This window comes from Egretta garzetta, unplaced genomic scaffold, assembly GCF_000687185.1.
Source record: "Egretta garzetta isolate BGI_Z169 unplaced genomic scaffold, ASM68718v1 scaffold179, whole genome shotgun sequence".
NCBI classification, from domain to species: Eukaryota; Metazoa; Chordata; class Aves; order Pelecaniformes; family Ardeidae; genus Egretta; species Egretta garzetta.
In genome coordinates this window covers 1,986,346-2,009,777 of record NW_009270001.1, presented here as the reverse complement: position 1 = coordinate 2,009,777, position 23,432 = coordinate 1,986,346, and the positions used below count along the sequence as shown (strand labels likewise).

The 23,432-nt window shown below is 42.2% G+C and overlaps 1 protein-coding gene across 4 annotated transcripts in view; it reads left to right on the top strand.

Annotated features, from left to right (window-relative positions):
• Positions 1-23,432, top strand: part of KATNAL2 (katanin catalytic subunit A1 like 2) — a 35,819-nt gene that overhangs the window by 9,169 nt on the left and 3,218 nt on the right. For 3 of the 4 annotated variants that reach the window (XM_035903064.1, XM_009647692.2, XM_035903066.1), the window contains exons 4-14: positions 1,362-1,404; positions 1,797-1,908; positions 2,983-3,078; positions 3,597-3,695; positions 4,484-4,561; positions 7,617-7,715; positions 8,236-8,299; positions 10,086-10,204; positions 12,493-12,584; positions 14,625-14,735; positions 22,891-23,053. In XM_035903064.1, coding sequence (XP_035758957.1) covers positions 1,362-1,404; positions 1,797-1,908; positions 2,983-3,078; positions 3,597-3,695; positions 4,484-4,561; positions 7,617-7,715; positions 8,236-8,299; positions 10,086-10,204; positions 12,493-12,584; positions 14,625-14,735; positions 22,891-23,053 — 1,076 coding nt within the window. The remainder of the gene's footprint in view (positions 1-1,361; positions 1,405-1,796; positions 1,909-2,982; positions 3,079-3,596; positions 3,696-4,483; positions 4,562-7,616; positions 7,716-8,235; positions 8,300-10,085; positions 10,205-12,492; positions 12,585-14,624; positions 14,736-22,890; positions 23,054-23,432) is intronic. The other variant, XM_009647693.2, reaches the window with a different exon arrangement.

The window sequence follows — 23,432 nt, the reverse complement described above, 5'->3', positions numbered from 1 at the left end:
GCCAATAAACCTTAGGCACTTACAGGCTCTCAGTATCCATTTTTTGGTCAGTAAGGCTACTCAGACATGGGTTATTCTACCATTATCCAAGCCCAGGACTGCAACTGTGCCAGCAGGGATGTATCATCCTTTTTCCCTGAAGCCTCCCTCCTGCACGTGTCTCTCTTGAGAAGCTGCTGCCTGGCAGTTTGTGACCTGCCTTAAATTGTGTCCACGGTCAGATCGTGGTATACACAGGCCAAACAAAATGATGGACACGAGTTAACTCGTGGGGAGATTCCAACTGGACATAAGGAAAAATTTTTCACAATGAGAACAGTCAACCATTGGAATAATCTCCTCAGGGGAGTGGTTGACTCCACTACACTGACTCAGCTGGACAGGGTGCTGGGCCATCTTGTCTAGGCTGTGCTCTTACCTAGAAAGGTTGGACCAGATGATCCTTGAGGTCCCTTCCAACCTGGTATTCTGTGATTCTATCATTAGTGTGGTGCTCCTTCCTACTAAATTCTTTGTAATGCTCTCAACAAGTCCTACAGGGCCAACGCATCTCCATGCTGAATTGCAGTTTGCGGTGTTGTAGATGTACCCGCTGAAGTGTCACGCATGGGCCCTGCTGCCTCTAAGTACACCGTGTTCCCCAGCTGTTACAGTGAAACAGCTGTTTGGGAAGGGTTATTTCATGTAAGTGCATGAGAATCTGGGTTCAAGAGAATCTGGTACGAAGAACCCTGATAGGAGGTGTTGGAACAACTAGGTGCACACTAGTATGATACAAACCCTCGGCTTTAGGAGTTCACATCTGGGCTTTGGCGAGTTTGACATTTTGTGGAAAAAGCTTTCCTCTGACAGAAATTGTTTCAAATGATACAAATGCAAAAAATAACGTAGTTCGACAACCACCATTGCAACGTGACATTTATGCTGTCTTGGTATGCTGAATGGGATAAAATTACTATTAAGAAGAGTGAAGTAAATGCTTATTTCCCAGTTCAGCAATGAAAAAATTACTAGCGTTAAATAAGCATTCTGTGTAATATATTAAATTAGTTTATTGTGCTTGATCTAATTTCTGGTAGTATCCATTTTACTGTGAAAATGATATTGGTCTTAAAATGTAAACAAAGAAGCCAAAGACTGAACGAGCCTAAAATTTTAACAAGCCTGAAGCCAAACTGCTCTCTCCAGTATCAGTTTGTTTTCAAAACATTTTTGCAAGCTTGCGTTGCTCGTAATTATGCATTGTTATTTCCAAGGTCATTAATGTGTGCTCAAAAATATGTTTAAAGGAGGGAAAAAAATCTAGTTTTCCTTTTTTATATTCTTAATTATTTTCCATTTTAATATTAATTTTGCCACAGCAGAAAATAAACAACAGCTGACAACTGGAGGAAGACCACGAAGGTAAGAGAAATGCGTGGGGTTTTTTCGGGGTAGAAAATTTTCCTATGAAAGCAATATACAGCGTGGTTAAAATAATATTGTGATACCATAGGAGAACTAACGGCTAGAGTTACGCTGCTGGCTGTGTGGTGCATTTTTCTGTATCTTTTAGAGGAAAATAGAGACTTATTTCCCAAATGGAGATGCGGACAATTTACTAAGTTTCTAGTGTGGATAAGGTAGGGTGGTGTGTTTGAAAGCAGTAAGCATTGAATTTTTGCTTAAATTCAGTAGAAGTTAAGTTAGCCCAAAACGGCTTTATTTAAAAACTCTGCCTTTTAATCTTTTAGTATTTTGAAATTAAAAAAAAGAAGTTGTGAAAGCCTTTCAAGATCTTACTTTTTTAATTCTAGGGCAGCAAGCTCTTCTCAGAATCTCCCAAGGCTCAAACAACGACCACTGTCAAAAACTTCACCTGGGAGCACCACAGAATTTAAATCATCCACTGCCGAGAGCCCCAAACAGGTTTAAACATGTTTTATCTTGGCAGTGTTACAGTTGAAATTAAGGTGATTTTATTTTGAGAGGCTATAGGCAGCAAGAGGATGTAAGTTACACAATTAATAATTGTGTAACTAATGGGGTTTACTAATTATGTAATTTAAGGATTATAGATGCAAGACTTCAGGAGAATATGCTTTCTGACTGTGAGTTGGGAAGCAAGTCACAGGCAAAAATTAGAGGACAAGGAGTCATATAATCCAACCTATACTGAAAGCAACCAGAGTTTTCCCATTAACAGCAGTAGATTCACCCTTTAGTGCCAGAAAGCCAGACAAACAAACCACGTAGAAAGCCTGGTGTCAGTCATAAGCATCTTTACAGTGCATAAGGTATTTGAGATTGGGGGAGTAATTTGGCTCTGTTAATTTTCAGTTTTGCCAGTCTCATTTTGGTAAGATTGCTGTGAACACTATTTCATTACCATCCCTTACAGAGGAGGGAGCAGGAACAGCAGGCTGGTGGGCAAGCACCGCGTCTGTTATAACTTTTGAATAACTGGGTGAAGGAGAACCTCTTTTTTTTTTTTTTTTTTTTTTTTTTTTTAAAGTCCTTGTCTATATTCCTGCATAGGGAGGAGCTCATCTCTGACCAGTTCTCACCCTTTAATAAAAAACATTAGCTTTTGGATTTTACAGTAATAATTGCTGTGAAGCGAATGTCAAAGTAACTTAAAATCTTAGAATGGCTCCTCATTTCTGAGTCAACATGCTGTGCCTTATACTTGCCTGTTCGTAAGCGTTTCTTCTCATAGCTATGTAAAATGCAGATTTCTGCAATTTAAAATGGAAGCTCTGTGCATGAAATGACTTGAATGCTGAGTTCTAGAGCCATGGCTTCCACCACTGCTGTCACCAGATGAAGTCTAAATGCACAGTGGTGTTTTTCTGACAAATACAGGATTACTGTTGCAACTTCCATGTAATGATGCAGCTCATCTGGGCATGTATGAAGAGGTGGGATGATACCTATGATGGAGTGATATCTGCAACTCATATGCCTGGCAACACATCTGTTTTAAAATTGTTTTTTCTTTAGAATAATGACAGTGCAGTTACTCTGGAGCAATCTGACTTTGGCTTAAACATCTCAGCAATCAACAAAAGTGGAGGAGACAGCACTCAACCAAGAAAGGTTGGTGGAAACCTAGTATGTGATTTTTGGTAGAAATATGTAAGTAGAAAAAACATATGAAAGTTTTCCACAAATATCAAATACGAGATTTTTTGTGTCTATTTTTATATAAAATGTACCTGTATAATTAGCTGAAGGGTCATTTTTTATGATTTGGGCGGTAATTCTTTGCAGAGGAGGCTCAGCTTGCATTAAATGGTGTTTCAAACATTGTCAAGAAGGAAAAATATTTCTGTTTTTAAAACCCAGTGCTAATAGCTAAAATTGAAGATAAATTTCAAATTCCTGAATAAGATGATAAGAGACTCTGCAGTTAAATTGTTGCACTGATTGAGGAGATGTGCATTCTTTTCCCGTTGCTACCACAAATTCTGTGGTCAGTTTTTGCCATATTTAGGACTGTGCAGGCAGTAAGGAAGCTCATCGCTGTAAAGACAAATAAAATTTGGCCCAATGCAGTCTTAACAGTAAAGCTACCATCATGGTAAAGCCCATCACAACATTATTTTCTCCTTTAGGGCCAAGTAATTGACTTCCATGGGACAATTCAGGATGCTGTCAAAGTGTCATCAAATGGAATAGCCTGGAACAGCCTTAACTGCGATCCAGATCCATCAGTAAGTGTTTCTGTTCATATTTCCATCCAATGAATATGAATATCGGTTTTACATAACCAGGAACAAAATAAAATACTGCAACGATGTGGTCTTTGCTCCTAAATGATAAAAAAGGGCTTAGATTTCTGAGTGGTGTATTTCCTTCTTGAATGGACAGTCATACTTGATACGGGTCTAATTTGTTGGCAGTAGTTTACTCTTTGAACATGAAAGTAGGCAGCAAATACAAATGATACCTTATGATTCACAATAAAAAAAGTATTACAGAAACCCACAGAGCTTCTGAGGATGAAATTCTGGTTTCTTTTAATTCAGTATGTTATTTAGCGTTCACCTCATCTGAGACAAGAACAGAGTTTAGGTGGTTGAGATAGAAAATTTTCAGTAATCACTCTTTGACACAAGCTTCTAGGATAGCTCATCCAACTTACTCAGTGCCACTCCATCTGGCAACTGCTACACTTGGAGAGACTTTCAAAACAGAGCATGTGGCAATGTGATGAACCGTGTTTACATTTTTCACTCTTAATCTGTGTAGGGCATGTTTAGGATTATGTGTTCAATAAGAGACCTGCTCATTTTAATGTTAATTCAGGATTAGATTCTGTCAGATGAAAAGATGAGTTACTGCAAATATGACTTACTTCAAAAATTTATTATTATCCACATTTTCACAGCTTTAAAAGTTGATATTATTATGATCTATCAGCTTTTTTCAAACTATTTCATAGTTTGTCTGTTTAAAAATAATTCAAGTCTGACAAGAACATATGTTTGTCTTTTTTTAGGAACGATTATTGAAACCCCTTAGTGCTTTTATTGGCATGACTGGTGAGCTGAGAGAACTTGCAGCCGTTGTGAGCAAAGTAAGATGGGGTCTCCATTTCAGTTGTACAGAGATCTTGGTTACCTTTGTCATCTGCGAATGCCATTTGTTTCTTTTTACTGTCACTGATGGTGCTTATTCTTGAACGTGCAAGCTGTTTTTCTTATGTGACTCCCAACAAGTCATTTCTTTATATATAACAGTGTTTCTTTCTGATATAAAATGGGAGGAAGTAATAAGACCATTCCTTTCTAAAGGAATCTAATCATGCTGTACCCATGAGACTGTCGTAGATTTTCCCTTTGTTCTTATTGCTACAGAAAATCCACAATACTTCACTGAAAAGAGAGATTTAAATATATTAGCTAACAGCAACTATTACCTAATGTGTTCTCTAACTGTGATCAAGTGGTGGGAAAGACCTCGACAGGCACTGATAATCCCACGTGCTTTTTCATACGAGTCCTGTGCCTTGCTTCGCACTGCCTGAGTGAGCTGGACTTGTTGACTTTTCTCACTCGGCGTGGCTGAGAGATGCTGTTACTGTAGGCTCTGCAAGCAGTGCTCTTCCCTCATCCCAGCGCAGGCAGCATCAGCAATGCACCGTATCCCAAGGCAGACCAGGGATTCTTCCAGGATGGGCAGTTTGGCACCTGGAAGGAATCCCAACATCGTCAGCACCATTTCATTTCACTTGTGAGTCCAGGTGCAGTCTAGCAAATGGGACCTGGGCTACTGGGGATCAGTGGCTATGAAGCAGATAAATGCTTTGCATGCATCACCTCCCAAACCCCACTAGGCACTTGTCCAAAAGGCTTCATAGTATCAGAATATTTGATAGTGTTGTGACTCTTTCTGGATATAACTATCAGAAATGCTATCAGCTGTTGCTCCCACATACTTAAAATCAGCTGTTTAAAAAACCTGGAAGACTTTTGCTGACTAACTTGTATAGCTTTGTATGGCCCAAATTCTTGGGCTGCAAGTTTTGCATTTGCAATTTAGTAGAACTGAAGCCTAAGAAATTTCCAACCTTAAAATAAGAACATTCCCATTCATTTAAATTCCTGCCTGTTTTTTAAGCTATGGTGGTAAACTTTAAAATAGTGTTATTCTTGCTGATACTTTAGCAAAAAGCAATAGGGTTGCTTTAGCCTTCGTTATGGTATGGTTTTTAAATTGTGCTGGTATGTTCTTAGTTGCTATGGTAATCAACACTGTGTAAATCAATAAAAATAAATAGCATGTGGTATCTATTTCACAACACAGCCTAATTTAATTTGGAAACAGTTATAGAAGTCTCTACTTAGTATCATAAATCTGATTCATCTTAATTTGCTGTTAATAGAAAGGAAAAGTGTCATCTACTCTATATAAATAATTTTTCTAATTGTATTAAATCCAATTTCCCCCATGGATAAAAGCACATAATTTTTCTTCAGTCTCTGGGGACTGCCTGGTTTTATTGGAGAGCAGAATTTATCCTAAGTCTTTGTATTGAGGATATGATATTTTCTGCAGAACAATTAGTGTCTGGAACGCAAAGCCACAAAATATTACTAAGGCAAATGGAGAGATTCATAGAAAATTTGGAAAGTTTGATGAATTAAATAAAATTAATTTAGTGAGCGCTTCAGGGCATAGACTAATTACCGACTATCTTTTGATAGATGCTTAAGGGAAAATTTTCCTCCTGTTACAGAGCTTCTCGCAGCATATAAAGTCTTGCATAGTGGGGAGTAAATAGTAATTTTTCACTGTTACTTATAAAATAAGTAATAACGTAAGTAATGGGTGCAGCCATAAAGTTACTGAGCATCCAGTTTAAAACAAACAAAAGTATTTTCACATTGTGCGTGATTAACCTCGCCTGGAGACCTCACCTGGAGCCCTGCGTCCAGCTCTGGAGCCCTCAGCACAAGAATCATAGAATCATAGAATGTTTTGGGTTGGAAGGGACCCCTAGAGGTCATCTAGTCCAACCCCCCTGCAGGAGCAGGGACACCGCTAACCAGATCAGGTTGCTGAGAGCCCTGTCCAAGGACATGGACCTGTTGGAGCGGGGCCAGAGGAGGGCTACTAAAATGCTGCGAGGGCTGGAGCCCCTCTGCTCTGAGGCCAGGCTGGGAGAGTTGGGGGGGTTCAGCCTGGGGAAGAGAAGGCTGCGGGCAGAGCTGAGTGCGGCCGGTCAGGGCTTAAAAGGGGCCCAGAGGGAAGGGGGGGACAAGCGTTTTAGTAGGGCCAGCTGTGACAGGACAAAGGGTGATGGTTTTAAACTGAAGCAGGGTAGGTTTAGACTGGATCGAAGGAAGAAATTCTTTACCATGAGGGCAGTGAAACCCTGGCAGGGGTTGCCCGGAGAGGGGGTGGAGGCCCCATCCCTGGGAACATTCCAGGCCAGGTTGGACGAGGCTGTGAGCAACCTGATGTGGTTCAAGGTGTCCCTGCTCCCTGCAGGGGGGTTGGGCTGGGTGACCTCTGGGGGTCCCTTCCCACCCAAAACGTTCTATGATTAAACTGTGGAGCTCATTAGCACAGAAGAAGCATGTTCAAAAAAGAGTTAAAGAGAAATTCACTGAAGAATGAATGTGAAAGGGTGTTTGAACTCAGAAGACTAAGATGTGATTTAAAGTATCAAAGTCTTTTCTTTGCACATTTTGGTGGATGTAAATATGAACCAACATGTCACTCCTGTTGCTTATGCTTTTTTTAAACATCCGATGCTTGCCAGCAAAGTATTAGACTTGGTGAACCTTCGTATCGTGATAGTTCTTTGTATGTTAGCTGGTTACTAAAACCAACTAAGAGAAAACAGATCTGAGAAACAGATCTGCTCAGCGTATACATTTGGCAGTGTATATGCTCTTAGGGAAACTAGGGGCTTGAGGGAAAGCAAGGCACAATGTAGCAGTTCTGTAGAAACGATTGCTGTGTAAGCTTTCCTCTTGGGAGGTCCCTACGACGTAGGGTTAAATTATACGGTTTCTATCACTTAACAGCACTCTTACTTTATAACCGAGTCGACTCTTTTACTTTGCCAGAGTTCCTTATCCTAGTGCAGAAGTTTTACTAACAGGATGCGATGTATGTTGCAGGATATTTATCTCCATAATCCAAACGTGAAGTGGGACGATATTATTGGACTGGATGCAGCTAAAAGACTAGTCAAGGAAGCAGTTGTTTATCCCATACGGGTAAGGCGATAAATCGTTTTGAGAAAGCCAGTGTTGGGCTCGTTAGCATTTTCCTTGTCATTACAGTGGTGTTTTAGAGTTCTCACTATAGCTGTGCTTTCACAGGCAGTTCATGTTAGAACTATTCCTGTTCCTGTTTCATCTGATAATTGCATACACATTCTCCTGTAGGAAAACGGCCTTTCAGTATTAAAATTATAAGTGTTGGGTCCTATTCTTTGGCAATGTAAGAGTTACTGGATTTGTCCTGTATTAATTAAATGGAAAACAACTTATAGAAGATAATATCAAACCAACTGCATTTAAGGAATTCACTTAAAACAAATTTCAAGTGATAAGTACAGTATTTTTCTCAGTACTCAGATCATAGATTGTTTTGGAGGGGTTTTATCCCCCTCTCTTAAAATTTCTTAAGGTTTCCTCAATGTATTAGGAGCAGTGGGGGTAGGGGTTAGAATCCCTTGCATTTTGTTACAGACGATACATTTTTAATCCCTGAATTACTTTTCGGTTTCCGCAGTACCCCCAGCTGTTTACAGGCATTCTGTCTCCTTGGAAAGGATTATTGCTCTATGGGCCACCAGGTATGTAGAGCTGTATGCCATATTCGTTTGTTTATCACAACTTCTGGTTTTGTCCCGTGGGTAAATGATGGATGCTCTGTGTTAATAAAGAACATGTTAGAATCATAGAATCATAGAATGTTTAGGGTTGGAAGGGACCACTAGTGGTCATCTAGTCCAACCCCCCTGCAGTGAGCAGGGACACCGCTAACTAGATCAGGTTGCTCAGAGCCCCATCCAACCTGGCCTTGAATGTTCCCAGGGATGGGGCCTCCACTACCTCTCTGGGCAACCTGTTCCAGTGTTTCACCACCCTCATTGTAAAAAATTTCTTCCTTACCTCTAGCCTGAACCTACCCTGTTCTAGTTTAAAACCATTTCCCCTTGTCCTAACACAGCTGGCCCTACTAAAAAGACGTTCCCCATCTTTCCTATAGGCTCCCTTTAGGTACTGGAAGGCCGCAATCAGGTCTCCCCGTAGCCTCCTTTTCTCCAGACTGAACAAGCCCAACTCTCTCAGCCTGTCCTCATAGGAGAGATGCTCCAGCCCTCGGATCATTTTTGTAGCCCTCCTCTGGACCCGTTCCAACAGTTCCATGTCCTTCTTGTGCTGAGGGCTCCAGAGCTGTAATGTGCAATAAAAGGAGACAATGGTGGATGATTACATCTGTCTCTCACACTCAAACCTGTTCATTTGCCTTTCTCAAAACCCTTGACTATTTCTACACCTGAATCTTCCAAAGACCAGGACTTATACTAACCATTCAGCGGAGTAAGAACTCATATTTCTGGTTTTGCTCAGCTTGGGCCATATAAATCAATTTTGGCTTGACCTGATCTTGCAAAATGTGAATAAATCTGGCATGGACTCACCTTCTTAAGGAAAATGTCCTTCCTTTCTTCTGCATTTGGGGCTTGTTTTGGAAATGGGGTGGAAGCTTTGCCCTCTGCTATGCTAGCTGGGTGTTTTCCATGTCTGCACAGCTTCACTGCTCCCTCTGCTCCACCTTGACATAAGCAGGACTGCCGTGAGTGTGGCTGGGAGGGGACAGAGGGCACAAGTGCCACCTGAGTCAGGTTGCAAAGGCTGTCGCTGCAGTAAACTCCATTTGTTCCTGTGAATGTTTAGATGTACTTGCCACAGAAGGCATCTTGACCTGTAGTCACCTGTAGCATGTAGCGCTTCAGAATTTGGGGAACGCATCTGCAGTGCTGTATTAACTGAGTTTCTCCTGACAGTCCTGGAAGGGCTACAAAAATGATCCAAGGGCTGGAATACCTCTCTGAGGAGAACAGGCTGAGAGAGTTGGGGTTGCTCAGCCTGAATAAGAGAAGGATCCGGGCAGACCTGACTGCAGCCTTTTTGTACCTAAAGGGGGCTTAGAAGAAAGATGGGGACAGACTTTCTAGTACAGCCTGTAGGAATAGGACAAGGGGTGATGGTTTTAAACTAAAAGAGGGGAGATTCAGACTGGATAGAAGGAAGAAATTGTTTACAGTGAGGGTGGTGGGACACTGGGACAGGTTGCCCAGAGAGGTGGTGGATGCCCCATCCCTGGGAACATTCCAGGTCAGGTTGGATGGGGCTCTGAGCAACCTGATGGGGTTGAAGATGTCCCTGCTCATTGCAGGGGGGTTGGCCTAGATGGCCTTCAAAGATCCCTTCCCACCCAAACCATTCTGTGATTCTATGACTTTTTCTATTTTTAGTGTTTTTATCTGAGTGATAGTGGGATGAGGGGAATTATTCAAGCATTTGCACTGTATTTCTTTGGAGAGTGCATTTCTTCAGCACTGTTGTTTGTAGGTACTGGAAAAACTTTGCTTGCCAAGGCTGTTGCCACAGAATGCAATACAACCTTTTTCAACATATCAGCATCCACCATTGTCAGCAAATGGAGGGGTGATTCAGAAAAACTTGTCCGGGTAAGAATTATCACCTTGTTCGTTATACTTTAACAAACATCAGGTTCCCACTTAAAGAACTGGAATTTAACACAGAACTGGAAAGTGAGGATTCATCTGATACTCATAATCTTTCCTGTCTTGGACAAACCATGTGACACTGTTCATACCTAGTTCTTAAAATGGGAATAACGTCACTTCTGTAGAAGCTGCATAATGGATTCTTGCTGTGGAATTTTAGTTCTGTAATGTAAGATGAAGCAGATGTCCTGAAGGCAGCAAAGATTTTTGGCTCACTGAATAAGAGACAGACAAGCAGAGATTCTAACTATAATACTGTTTGCTTAGTGACCCCTTCAAAGCACTTCACATCCTTTCCTGCACGGCTGGGCTCCTAGGCTCCCTACAAAATGTTATTTAGATTCCCAAGTTCCTTACTATTCTTAGTCTTCAGGGCACGAGAATTGGCAAAGAATTCCCTGGTCACAAAGATCTTACAGTCAGACACAGAGGTAATGCTTTAAGGAAGGTAGTTTGATGGTAAATGGGTAAATGTATTTTTGCATATAGACTAGGAAGTAGGATACATGGCTCAACTGTGGTACAAAAAAAATTCAGGGATTCAGGTGTGTAACACTCTTGCCATAAGATGCCTATCCTAATCCCTCTGTAATCTCCACCATTTCAGTGTAAGAAATCCACAAGCTCTTAGCCTTCCTTTACATTCATCTCTTAGGCTAAGATACAGAGCTCTTGAAAATGAGTAATTGTGACAGACTGTGCTCAGCAAATGGCATTACGAGCACTGTTAATCTTTCTTGAAATGTAGGCAATATCTGCAACATAATTATTCTTCATGTCTCCTTTGTCCTTTAAAATGGCACAGTTTTCTTCTGACATTCACCTCCTGTGTTATTGATCCTCTTGACATCTGTCTCAGCAGCTTCCCAGTTTTTCCCTTCTGGCAAGAGTAGGAATGGGACAGCCTGGGTTCTGACACCAATATCCAGAAGGGTTTTTGTGAACATGCTGCAGCATTTGCAATGATATTGAATTGGTGGCATTTCACCCTTAGTTGAGTTTTTGGCAGAATCCAGAAATGCAATAAGATTGCAGATTGGGACAGCTCTAAGAAAAGTATCGTGTGAATTTATATCCTCAAATCACATGAGGCTGGTGTAGGAGTTTTCTGAAGTTTTGTGAAGTGTATGTGGGGTTTGTGCTCATTTGGAGGAATGTCCGCTCATCCACTTCTCAGCTGTGTTGGTGTGATTTTATATTTTAGATTTGTAGTAAAATTGTAGACTGCAAACTGTCAGCACCTTTTGCACGAGAGCGGTGATAGTGGATGTATAAGCAGAACCGATATAGCATCCAGTTTTTGTTTCAACCATCTTGGAAAAGCCACTTATATGGCAAGAGTATAATCCAATATTCTACTTAATTGCAAACTTTTGTCTCCTTACACAGCACTAATTACAATGTTGGTCATGGACTACCTGTGACTCTGGGCAAGTAGTTTAATCCCTGTGCTTCAGATCCGAAGAAAATAATACATATTTTAAAAATTTGGGGGGTTTAAATGTTCAGATTACAAAGTGCTGGATTAATACATATTGTCAGTGATATTTATTTAAAAACTCAAAGAACACTTGACTGAAGAAGAACTGGCAATATGTTTTTACTGCTAATATAAGCCTCTCCATGTTTACAGGAAAACATGTGAAACTTCTTTCTCAAAAGGGAAGATCCAGATTTTGTGTGTCAGCTTAATATTCCATTTTTTAATCTTGATTGTTCAAGCAGTTTATGTTTGTTTTCACCAGGAAAAACAAAAGAACTGCTTGTTTCTTATCACGAGAATCAGTCCATTTTCTTTCATTATGGTTCAGCTGATTTTTAATTTTTTTTTTCTCAAACCCTTATTTAAAAAACTACAAATGGAGCCAACAATGAAAGATGGATGTTTAATCTCTGATAACAATTTAGGAGTTCCCAGAATCCTTTGATGGATCATTTTCTTCTATCCCATTATTCTCGGGGTACTCTGATAGGATTTAGCCAGAAAGATTTACATATAAAGACAGGATTACAAGCCTGTGTTCTTTCTATCTCCTTTACAAACCTTTCAGAATTTGAGAGGATTCAGGGACTTTCAGCCCACCCAGAGCTTTTTCCCAGCAGATAGCCCTTTTTGTCCTAGAAGTTTGGCATGTGGCTACTGTGACTTGTCTTCTGTGTCAGTGACCCTTAATGCCTTTTTGTGTTAGTTTACCTTTTCTTTCACATTTACTCTTCTCTCTAAACAGGTGTTATTTGAGCTTGCCCGGTACCATGCTCCTTCCACAATTTTCTTGGATGAGCTGGAGTCAGTTATGAGTCAAAGAGGCACTGCTTCTGGGTAACCGATGAGAGCACTTCCTATGGCTTTGTCCCCCTTTTACTGCATCTTTTCAATAACGTGTGTGTGTTCAGGGGCTGACCAATGCTTCATCATAGAGTGTACCTGCTAGAACCAAGCCTTAGCTAAACTAAAGCCTGAGGCTACTCTATAAAATTCATCAAGAGCATGATTGGGCCCCTGAAAGACTTGTCTTTTAGCAGGTTTAGGTTGGACATTAGAAAAAATTTCTTTCCCAAAGGGCTGTCAGGCTCTGGAAGGGGCTGCCCAGGGAAGGGGGCAAGTCCCCACCCCCGGGGGGATTTAAAAGAAGGATAGATGAGGTGCTGAGGGCCAGGGTTTGGGGGTGGGATGGCAGGGTTAGGTTAAAGGTTGGACTCGATGATCTTAAAGGTCTTTTCCAACCTAGACGATTCTGTGATTCTGTGATTTTGTTGATATTATAATTACTTCGAGTGATAATGGTCATGTTCTTGACTTTTTAATAAGCACTTTTTCTTTTGTTCTGTTGGCAACTTTAGGAGCCCCGCAGTGTGTTCTTGTCAGAATGCCTACCAGCTCCAAAAAGTATTGCTCCATGGAAGCATTGCATACGCTGTGGGGATTTAAAGAGCGAGGTGTAGTGGTTGTTTCATTCACGGTAGATGAGATCAGTAGAGAAGGGAGTTGTGAGACTGTGTAACTAGGGGTGCTGTACTTCAAAATAAGGGATTTGAAGTGGAAATGAAGATGGGGGTGGGGAGGAGCAACAGATTACTTGTAAAAGGTGAGTAAGAACCAGCTGGTTTTGTGACAGTTTGGACAGGCTTAGGCATAACAGGGTAAGATAGAGCGTGCATGTGGAATGGCATTTTTGTTAATGGGACAAATTTTGGTGGCATTGTCAGGACTTCCAGATGCAGGAATGGGAGGATGTTATTATTGTCATCCATGGTGCAGACAGTTTATAGTTAAAAACAGATTGAAAAAGTTAGGGATGGGGAAGAAGTAGGAGAAATATAAAAATATTGTTATAACCATTAGGAGCCCATTACAGTGGATTTTATGTACTGTAAATTGTATGCTCACAAAGATTTATAAATAGAATATGCTATATTGTAAAGATATAACCTGTAATAATTTTCAGTTAGTAGCTCTACATTATGGGCCAAATTTTGCTTTCTTATATACTTCTAGAAACCCTCATTAACATCACTGGATTATATATTTGAATAAGGATTTTTATCTAAGATTATGTAGTTATTTTTACATATCCTTATTAAATACTGACTTGGCAGCGATGTGTGGATGCCTCTGCAGAAATAAGCCATTAAACCTGAATTGTAACTTTTACCATCTAAGGCCCTGATGTTTTCTCTGGGTTTGATCCAGTTTCCAAGAACTCCACATCTGGGACCAAGAGTTCAGATCGGTTTCCTGCAAAATTGGTTACCTGGGTCAGGGCCAGAATTCTTAGCACTTTGCTTAAGTTCCCCTTCTCTTTTTGAGGAAGGATCCTTTCTGTGTGGTCTCTGCCCCATTTTGAAATTCATTTCAATACGGCATATTTTTCTGCTTGCTTTTGATGGAACATTTTGCAAACTACTGGGTTCGGTAGTAGGTGTATCTTCAAGTCGCCACTTAACATTCACTCACAGAAAAATGCCAGTAGTTGCCCTGAATAGGTAGGTGCGTTAGTTATTTAATGGCAATTGCCATATTATAAAAATTCTCTTGTATAGATCAATCAATCAAAGCTGTAGCTGTTTTCCAGTAAACATCAATGTTGCGTGGAGATTAATTTGAAAAAAAAAAAAAAAAATATTTTCTTTGGATTCAGTAATAGTGAATTCTCCTCACTTTAATGCACTGAAAAGAGTCCATTTAAGTAATCATTAGAAAGCTTGATTTTAATGCTTAGATGTTAGCTAATGGAGCTTAATCATGCTTTGAACTGGGGCAAAACTGTGACAAGGGCTCAGTTGCTGTGAATGACACTGTATAAATAAAGATGATTACTTTAATGCACTGAGCAAATAATGTTTCTCTGAATCTTGGTAGTGGTGAACATGAAGGAAGTCGGCGGATGAAAACAGAATTACTGGTGCAGATGGATGGCTTGGCCCGATCTGATGATCTTGTATTTGTTTTAGCAGCTTCCAATCTGCCATGGTAAGAGATCCAGAGAGTACATTTTGAATACATTTGCATGAGCTTCTAAGCACAGATAAAGATTTTATTTAGACTTTTGCAGAAAAAAGCCTTGATATTTGGTTAAAGCATTTAAAGATTAATTTGGAGCTTTTACTTTTAAACTCTACAATTCTTGCTATTTGTGCCACATGAGAATAATCCATAATAAAGTCAACATATGCTGGTGCTACCAGCTGCTAATATTTAAAATGGAGTATTTGACTTTATAGGAAAGTTATTTACTATCTTTAAGCTAGGAAGGGTTTCAGCCTGGAACTGTAAGGTGCTTAAAACATCTAGTGCTTAGAAGGATACTCCATAAATAGCAATGTTGGATTTTACTGGTATCAAATGTGACTTTTAAAAGTTGAGGGACAAAATTCTTCAGTTTCTTTAAATAACTTAGAATAGAAAAATAAACTGTTTAAGATTGGAACTAGGGCACTTTATCATGCTGGTTCTCAAAATGGGCAGGACATATATTGAGGACACGACGGAGAGGAGCGGATGAGGTAGGGGGGGGTAACGTTTGCAGTGTAACAGCTGTGGATGCTCCGGGCAGTCCAACAGAGAGCAGAAAATGGCCAGCTCTTGTGCTCGCCTTGAACAGCATCTCCCACGGCCCCTGTCAGAGCCAGCGTATTGATATGGCTTGATCATTCATCTGAACTAGTGTAGTGTATCTTTTCCTTTCACACAAAACATTATCAAATGGTTGCAAATGGTGCGTGGGGAAAACAACGGCTGTTGGTTAAGCACAGCTATTTTTAACAGTCTGTTTCATAGTTCACTAACCATTTCCCAGAGTAGGAGCCAACACCTCTACGGGGAATTGGAGCACATGGATGATGGGCTTGTTTTTGAAGTTACTTTTCATCGGTCTGGAACTAGTCTTTGGATTTCTGCCTGCCCCGAGACTCCCCCTGTCCCTGTGCTACCAATCCATGAGATCTTCAGTGGAAGAACATCTTTTCCCAACAGAGAAACCTGGGCATTGGAAGCAGCAAGGGGAACCTCAGCAAAGTAAACTGTGGAAACTGTTTGGTGAGGGACAGTCTTGGAGGCAGATGTCTGCCAAAATGATGAGTTAGGCATAAGAAGCGTTTTTTTTTCCATGCTTCCTCTTCTCCCTGAAGCGGACATGAAGCAGAGAAATACAAGGTGTCTGCCTGGGGCAGACAGAATGGCTAACGTTTTGCAGTTTGCTGATCATCAGAGCACTGAGGTCTTTCTTAATATCTGTGTCCCTAAAGGTGTGCAGGCCTAAGTGGGCCTATTCACCTCTCACATGTAGATGTGGTCAAGCTAGGACTCTGAAAAGGAGAAGACAGTAGTCTGGTTTCCAGGGAACTTCAAACCACAGTCTGGGAAACGTTTGGTGGAGCCCAATGGCAGGTGTTCCCAGGAACGACCTTGTGTGAGCAGCGCCTCAGCAGCATTTCGAGGAGCAATACTGGAAATTTGACTGGAAGGCACACTGTTCATTGATGTGATGGTCACCCAGGAGGACCCAGTGGGAGTAAGTGAGAGCTCTGCACCCACAAAACCACAGGCTTCATTCCTGTGTTGTTTTTCGTGATTAGTGACTTTTTGGCTGATTCTCGTGAGGTTGCCATAGGGAGACCTGTTGGAAAAGCCTCCCTGTGTGACTGGAGGGCTCTGGGCAGTGATCAGCAGGCTGTTGCTGACCAACTGTAGGGAATGTCCAAGTCTGAATGTCTGTATACCCACAGCTTTTGAGTAATTATAAAAAAGTATCAACTCCCAGTGTGTATTTTATTTTGCATCACGTATGAAAGTACTTCTCGGTTATGACACACCACCAAACATACACTCACAAAGTTTGTGGTAATGTTTTATTCCTTTCCTCAGCTGACCCCATTTTTGGCAGGCCTGGCTGAAAGGCCAAGAGAACAGGCAAAGAGAGTGAAACAACAGAAGTGATGTTGGTGCCTCAGAACTGAGGCTCAAAGGTCAATATTTTCAAGCAGTCCCATGTGGCCGGTAAGCTTGGAACCAACTAACATGTTGGTGCTGAGGAGCTCAAGTCCTTCAGAGATGCAGAATGATGTGGGTCCCTAAGTCTCCACGGCTCTGCCATACAGAATTTCCTGCGTGATGAACAAAGGGAAGCTTTATCCCAGTCTGTCACCCTTCATGAACCTTGTGGGCAGTGTTCACAGCACATAATTTTGGCACCTAACGTAGAAGGCGAGTTCCCCCTGCTATGAGCCAGTCAACAGCAAACCAACAGATGCAGCAATTCAGAGCACTTGAGAGACCCGCAGGGGTCAGCGCTGTTTAACATCTTCGTCAATGACTTGGACAATGGAACAGAGTGCACCTTCAGCAAGTTTGCAGATGATACGAAACTGGGAGGAGTAGTGGATAGACCAGAGAGTTGTGCTGCCATTCAGAGAGACCTCGACAGGCTGGAGGAATGAGCCCACAGGAATCTTATGAAAGCTCAAGTGCAGGTGATCAAACACTGGCGCAGGTTGCTCATGGAGGTTGCGGAGTCTCCATCCTTGGAGGTGCTCAAAACCTGGTTGAATGCAGCCCTGAGCAACCTGCTCTGGCTGACCCTGATTTGAGCAGGGGATTGAACTAAATGATCTCCAAGAGATGCCTTCCAACCTCAGCCATTCTGTGATGCTGTAAAACAAAGCAGGGTCTTAAGCTAGGTACCGTGAGAGTAATTAAAAGTATTCCTTTCTTCTGAATGTAAGAAAGCCTCAGAGGAGTGGTCACCCAAGTTAGGCGTAGAGGCACAAGTTGCTGCATAAAAACAGGCAGTGTGTTACCCTTCAGTATCCCTCATTAAAATTAGATAAATTAAAATAAATACCTAAGACGGAGTCACTTGAGAATAACTCCATTCTTCTCTAATGTAAAGGCTGGAGTTCCAGTCCACCTCCTTCTACAAGCCTGTCTTTCCCTTTACATTTTCTTTCCTAACGCAAAGCCTTATGTTTCCCATGCACTCGAGGAAGGATGCTTCTGAGAACCACCAGGCAGGCATCTTACCTGCTGAAATTCAAGTGCCAAAGTGGCAACATACTCAGAGGCTTTCATCTGCCTCTCTCCATGACCTGCCCAGGGCTTTCAGGCTCTTTAACCAGGAGAATGGCTGCATGGGCACCTCAAATTAATGTAGAAATTAGATGTACAAATTCAGTACCGCTGGTTCCTACTGTGGCCCAACAGCGTGAGTACAAAGCCATCGCTGGCTTTATAGCCCCACTTGGTTTGGGGGATTTATGCCTCGGACAAACTTACTCTACTGGAATTTAAATCACTACAAAACCCACCCCATTTTGTGTTACAGTATCTACATGAAAGGAACTGAACTGAATTTTATTTAATTACGTTCCAGTTGTGTAAGAAAATGCTGAAAAGTAATAGCTACTCTGTGTATGAATAGTTAAGTTTGGAAGAGAATTAATACATTAATAATCATAGAATCATAGAATCATAGAATGTTTAGGGTTGGAAGGGACCACTAGTGGTCATCTAGCCCAACCCCCCTGTAGTGAGCAGGGACACTGCTACCTAGATCAGGTTGCTCAGAGCCCCATCCAACCTGGCCTTGAATGCTTCCAGGGATGGGGCCTCCACTACCTCTCTGGGCAACCATTTGTCTCTTTATGGTTCGTTAGTAATACACTATAAATGTTTATGTTGTTGTAGCGTTGTTACCCTTTTGGAAAGAGAAACTCTGAGCAGTGCATTGCACTTTTCCATGGTCTCCTAAATTATCCCGTGAGTAGCTGAGCTTCACGTGTAATGCTGCAGCGTGGCAGAATTGAAAGGGATCAGATGTCTTTAGATGATCCAGGTCTTTCTGCTCTTGCACGCTGGTTTGAAAGGAAAAATGGGGTATCTGAAACTCACTGAGGAAGAGTTCAGGGACAGCAGCTGGTCTGAAGGTCACCGTGTGGCTGGTGCTGGATCTAGGGATCTTGGAGATGCATTAATGTAAGTGTGAGGCTGACCTCTCTCTGCTGCTGCAGAAAGAGATGCCTGCATCTGTCTTGTTACCACCGATAAACTCTTTCCAGAAAGTCATGCAAAAATCACAGAATCCAGTTTTGAGTGGTTTACACATTTGGGTTTGGATCATTTTGCCATTCTGAAGTGCTAATTTCTGCAAAATTGCTTCTATGAAACATCAAAAATGACACAGCTTGGTTTTTTAAGGTAGATCCAAAATGACAAGATTTCTATTTTAGGGGAACTGCTCCCACAGAAAGCTGGCAATCTGTGTTGGTACGAGGGTGGCAGCTGAGCCGTTGTGAGAAGCCAGCTCCCACTTTCAAAAGTTTTATACCTGAGAGCTTAAATTTTCCTTTTGGACTTTCTCAACATTGCTCATGGGCAGGTTGGATTTCATCCTCTCTTACATAAATCAAACCTGTGAGCATAATGACTGGGTTGGCTGGCAGAAATGTGCCTACCACAGAGAATAGGCTTTAAGATGTGGCTGAGCATAGGCTTAGAAAGATGGTTTAGGGGGATGGAAGGCTAGTGAAAGCCATGAGCATCTTACATCGCCACTGAGACTCACAGCCCTGAGGAATTTGGGAGTGTCCGCTTCCAAAGAAGTTGGTGGGGTTTGAACCCCCTTTAAGATCTCAACTGCATGTTTACAGATTATTTTTATGTGTATTAGTCAACATTCAGTCCTACTGTAAGACCCCAGACTTCGAGATACCTAGTACTACAGCCCGAGGTTGTGGCTTCACAGCACAGCCCCCTGTTCTTGCAAACATTTGGTATTAAGCTGGATTTCAAGAGATTTGTTTCACTTGGGTATTTATTGATCATGAAAAAAAATAGTACCAAGCTGCTTTTAAATGTATGAAAAGAAGCCTAAACAAAGCTCTTTACACTGTCCTAAGCTGCACTGCAGCTATTGATCTTCCTCTTCAGCCAGTGCTTGCTGCCCAGCCTCGCTTCCTGCTACTCATCAGCAAGGCACTTTCTATTGACAAATTACTTGTTGAAATGGTTCAACATAATTAAATAAAATAAAGGCCTCATTAGTGAAGAAATAAAGTGATCCTTAACCACGTAGTGAATGTTTCCTAATGTATTAGTGCATTTAATTCGACTTTCATTGCAGCGCTGCTTTCTTCTCCCTCCCCACCCTCGGGATGGGTGAATCATAGAAGATTCAGGAGAGTGGAGAGGGATGGTGTGGGGAAGCCCTAAGAGGAGCAGGAGAAAACATGGAGTGAGAACAAGCCCTCAGCTTGTGAGGGCTCTGCCCAGGCCCTCTGCACAGGAGGACGGGAGGTGGGAAGGATGAGCAGCTCGCTCGTTCTTGGTGCCTTTTCCTCCAGAGCACCACAGTGACGATCGTGCTAGGCAGGGATTAATTATGGACCAGTCAGCCCTCATTGCTGTTCCTGGGTTCACCTCTGGAGTTGTTGAGGTCTCCTAGTTTCTGCCTAAAACACATTTGTTACCCTTCTTCCTTCTGGAAAGGAAAATAGGTGTCTTGTTTATCTTCATGAAATTTGGGAGCGATAACGTGGTGTGATGCCTTGGGATGTCAACCTGGAGGAGGTCCGAAAAGTCACCCTCTTTTATAGGTCCTGTACAGCTTTGTGTATCTTCTCATGAGCATTTCTTAATATTTTTATTGGCTATTATTTCAGAGAGTATTTTGGTTGGCTCAGTGCTTACTCTGCTGTTCTGGTTAATGTCACTTAACCTTGCATTTGATCACTGGCAAAACAATTTTGCAAACAACCTAAACACTTTAGATGATAACAAATACATTATGCCTTTCTTTTCCTCTTTAGCCAACAAACCAACTGTAACTTTTCTGGATAAATAGAGCAAGCTCTGTGCATCAGGGGACTTATTTACAGAACACGGCTAGGGAGCTCATGAAACTTGAGGGACACCCCAGGAGTGCTCTGAAGCATGAGGAGTGATGGAAAATGTCATCGTTTAGGGGATTTGTAGGGTATTGGCAGAGACTCTGGCTGTGGTTGTCTTTTGCCTGCAAGGGCAGTTTAGAGCACCTGCATGGGCGCCTCTAAAACCCTAAGAACTTTTGCCCTGGTTTTGCAGAAGATGGAAATATGGGTAAATAACAGCCAAGGGGTTGGTAGTAATTATTAAACAGCAATTATTAAACAGCCAAGCAAAACAATTTTGAGGAGAAGTTGACCTGAAAAATAGAGCGGGGACTCAAATGGTTCTTTGTCTGGTCTGGGTAGGACCCTGTGCGAGAGGCGTTGCACTGAATGTTGGATGGCATCTTAAACAGCCTAAAAATATCAATAATAGTATCAATATACCAACAGCCACCCATTAGCAAACCCTGGTATTTACTTCTGAGGCCTTGATTAGAAGTACTGGGATGGATCCGAGTGAATTGCTGTTGTCCTCTGAGTTCCTGTTGATTTGGTTTTCTAATCTTTGCTTTCATTGCCCTTGGCGCAGTGCATGTGGAATAAGCTCTCCCAAACCAAGAGGTCCTTCCTGGGGAGAGAGGTGCTTCTGTCTGTGGAAAACCTCACCAGGCACCTGTATGGGGATTTGGGAGCCCATTTTTGGTGTTCTTTATCATGTGCTATGCCAGTAAAAGACATTTGCTATTAAAAAATAAGGACAAGTCACCAAAGGTGACCGAAATAAGCTCTCTTGGTGTGCTACAGATCCATCTTGAGCTGGCTTGGAGCTCCCTGTAAATTAAAGAGGAGTTTCGTACAAGAAGCATTGCTTGAACGTTGGCTTTGTTGACAAAAAGATTTCACCCAGGGAATGAGGAAAGGTAGGGGCAGGTTTATTTAAGTGTATCTGTGGTCCCAGATGGCAGGCGCAGTCCTCCAACAGCTGGCTCCTTCCACTCTGCCGACGAGGATGGAACGGCGCTTAGGGCTCCTGTTTTTCTGTCTGCACGAGACACACTGAAGTGAGATTCTCCTTGATGAGAGTTTCCCAGAAGGTATGAGGACTGGATTATATTTTAAACTGAAATAACAAGCCTGTGACTGAATGGGGCTGGTAGAGGAAGACTGGTATAATAGCTCAGAGCAGCTCCTGGAAGGCGCTGGAGACTTAGGAGTAAATATTTTGTAGCAGCCATTTCTTCTTGAAAATTGTATGGATGGCTGGGGTACTTGTAGACCATTCCCATTACACAAGTGACAAGGGATGAACTGGAGCAGGAATTTGTATTCGGTTGTTTGGTTGCGTGACCGTTAGATGCAAACAACTGGAAAGCACTTGGGGAAAAAAAAACCCAAAAAACCTGGATTCAAATGAACTGTTTGGATGCGTGTCTGAGAGGAGCTGGCGTGCTGGGCGTACCAGGACTCCTGGCACTTGACAGAATCAGTGGCACTGGCAAGAAGGACGATTTCTAGATGGTGATGAAACGCGTTGAGAACGGAACAGAAAGAAACATTCACTTTTGTTTCAAGCTTCCCTTGTGCATCACAAACAAGTACAAATGAAGAGTAGTCCTAATCTTTTGTATTGTGCCTTTTTTTTTTAGGCAAAACACCTTTATCAGTGTTGATCTTGACAGCATCATGGGTTTTGGCTCATGGGTGTGTTTATCCAGCCTGTCCATCCTTCACATGATCCTTTTTGTTTGGATTCTTTCCTTTGTGGCTGTTTTATTTATAATTTGTATTGCAGGAGCAGTCTCAGATCGACGTCTCGTTCTGCCATAAACACGGCCCTCGCATCCAAGACCTTCAGTCTGTATTTTATACCTACAAAGCATCCCTTACAAAGTAGCAATTAATTAGTCCTGACAGGGCCCCAGACAGACAATTTGTAGTGTCTCCTTCATAGCCAAGGGAGAAAGGGAGAGGTTATTGCTGACGAGACATGCTGTAGATGAGCATCAGAGCCAGGGAAGATAACTACATCTTCTGATTGTTACTGCTACGCCTCATTGTCACAAGCCAGCGTATCGCTAACATACTGAACAGGAATACCCTGGATAATTAATCTTTTTTTTTTTTTTTTTTTTTTCCTTTTTCCCCCCAAATTAGGTTGGCAGAGTTACAGCTGGGGTTGAAAAATGTCAGTCCCCGCAGCGAGGAGCTTGCCGTCTCTTGCAACAAGACGCACTGAGACGATTCCTCTCCTCCTTTGCTTGCAGGGAGTTGGATTCCGCCATGCTGCGGCGGCTGGAGAAGAGGATTTTGGTTGACCTCCCAAGTAAAGAGGCACGGCGGGTGATGATCCAGCACTGGCTGCCCTCTCTGAGCAACAGCGGAGGAGTGGAGCTGAGAACGGATCTGGACTACAGCTTGCTGGGCCAGGTGAGACAGCACCGCAGCAGGGACGGTGCCCACACCGTGCCTCAGGTCTTTCTGGGTGGGAACCGTACGCAAGAGTATATACATCACATACATATACACATACATCACCCACGGGGGTGGCAGAAGAGGTCTGAAGCAGAGGGTCAGGACAGCACCTCCGTATACAGCGACTGCGACCTACAGAGCGGGGGGAAGGACCTCAGCTCGGTTTGAGGCTCCAGCCAAAGGGAGAGCAGCGAGGCACAGGGCTGAGCATCCCACAGGCACCAACCTGCCCATGGAAATCACTGGTTTCACGCAGCTCTGCTTGCAAAATGCTGTATTCTGATCCTCTCTGTTGAGCCAACTTTACAGCCTTAAATACAGGGAGACTTCCAAC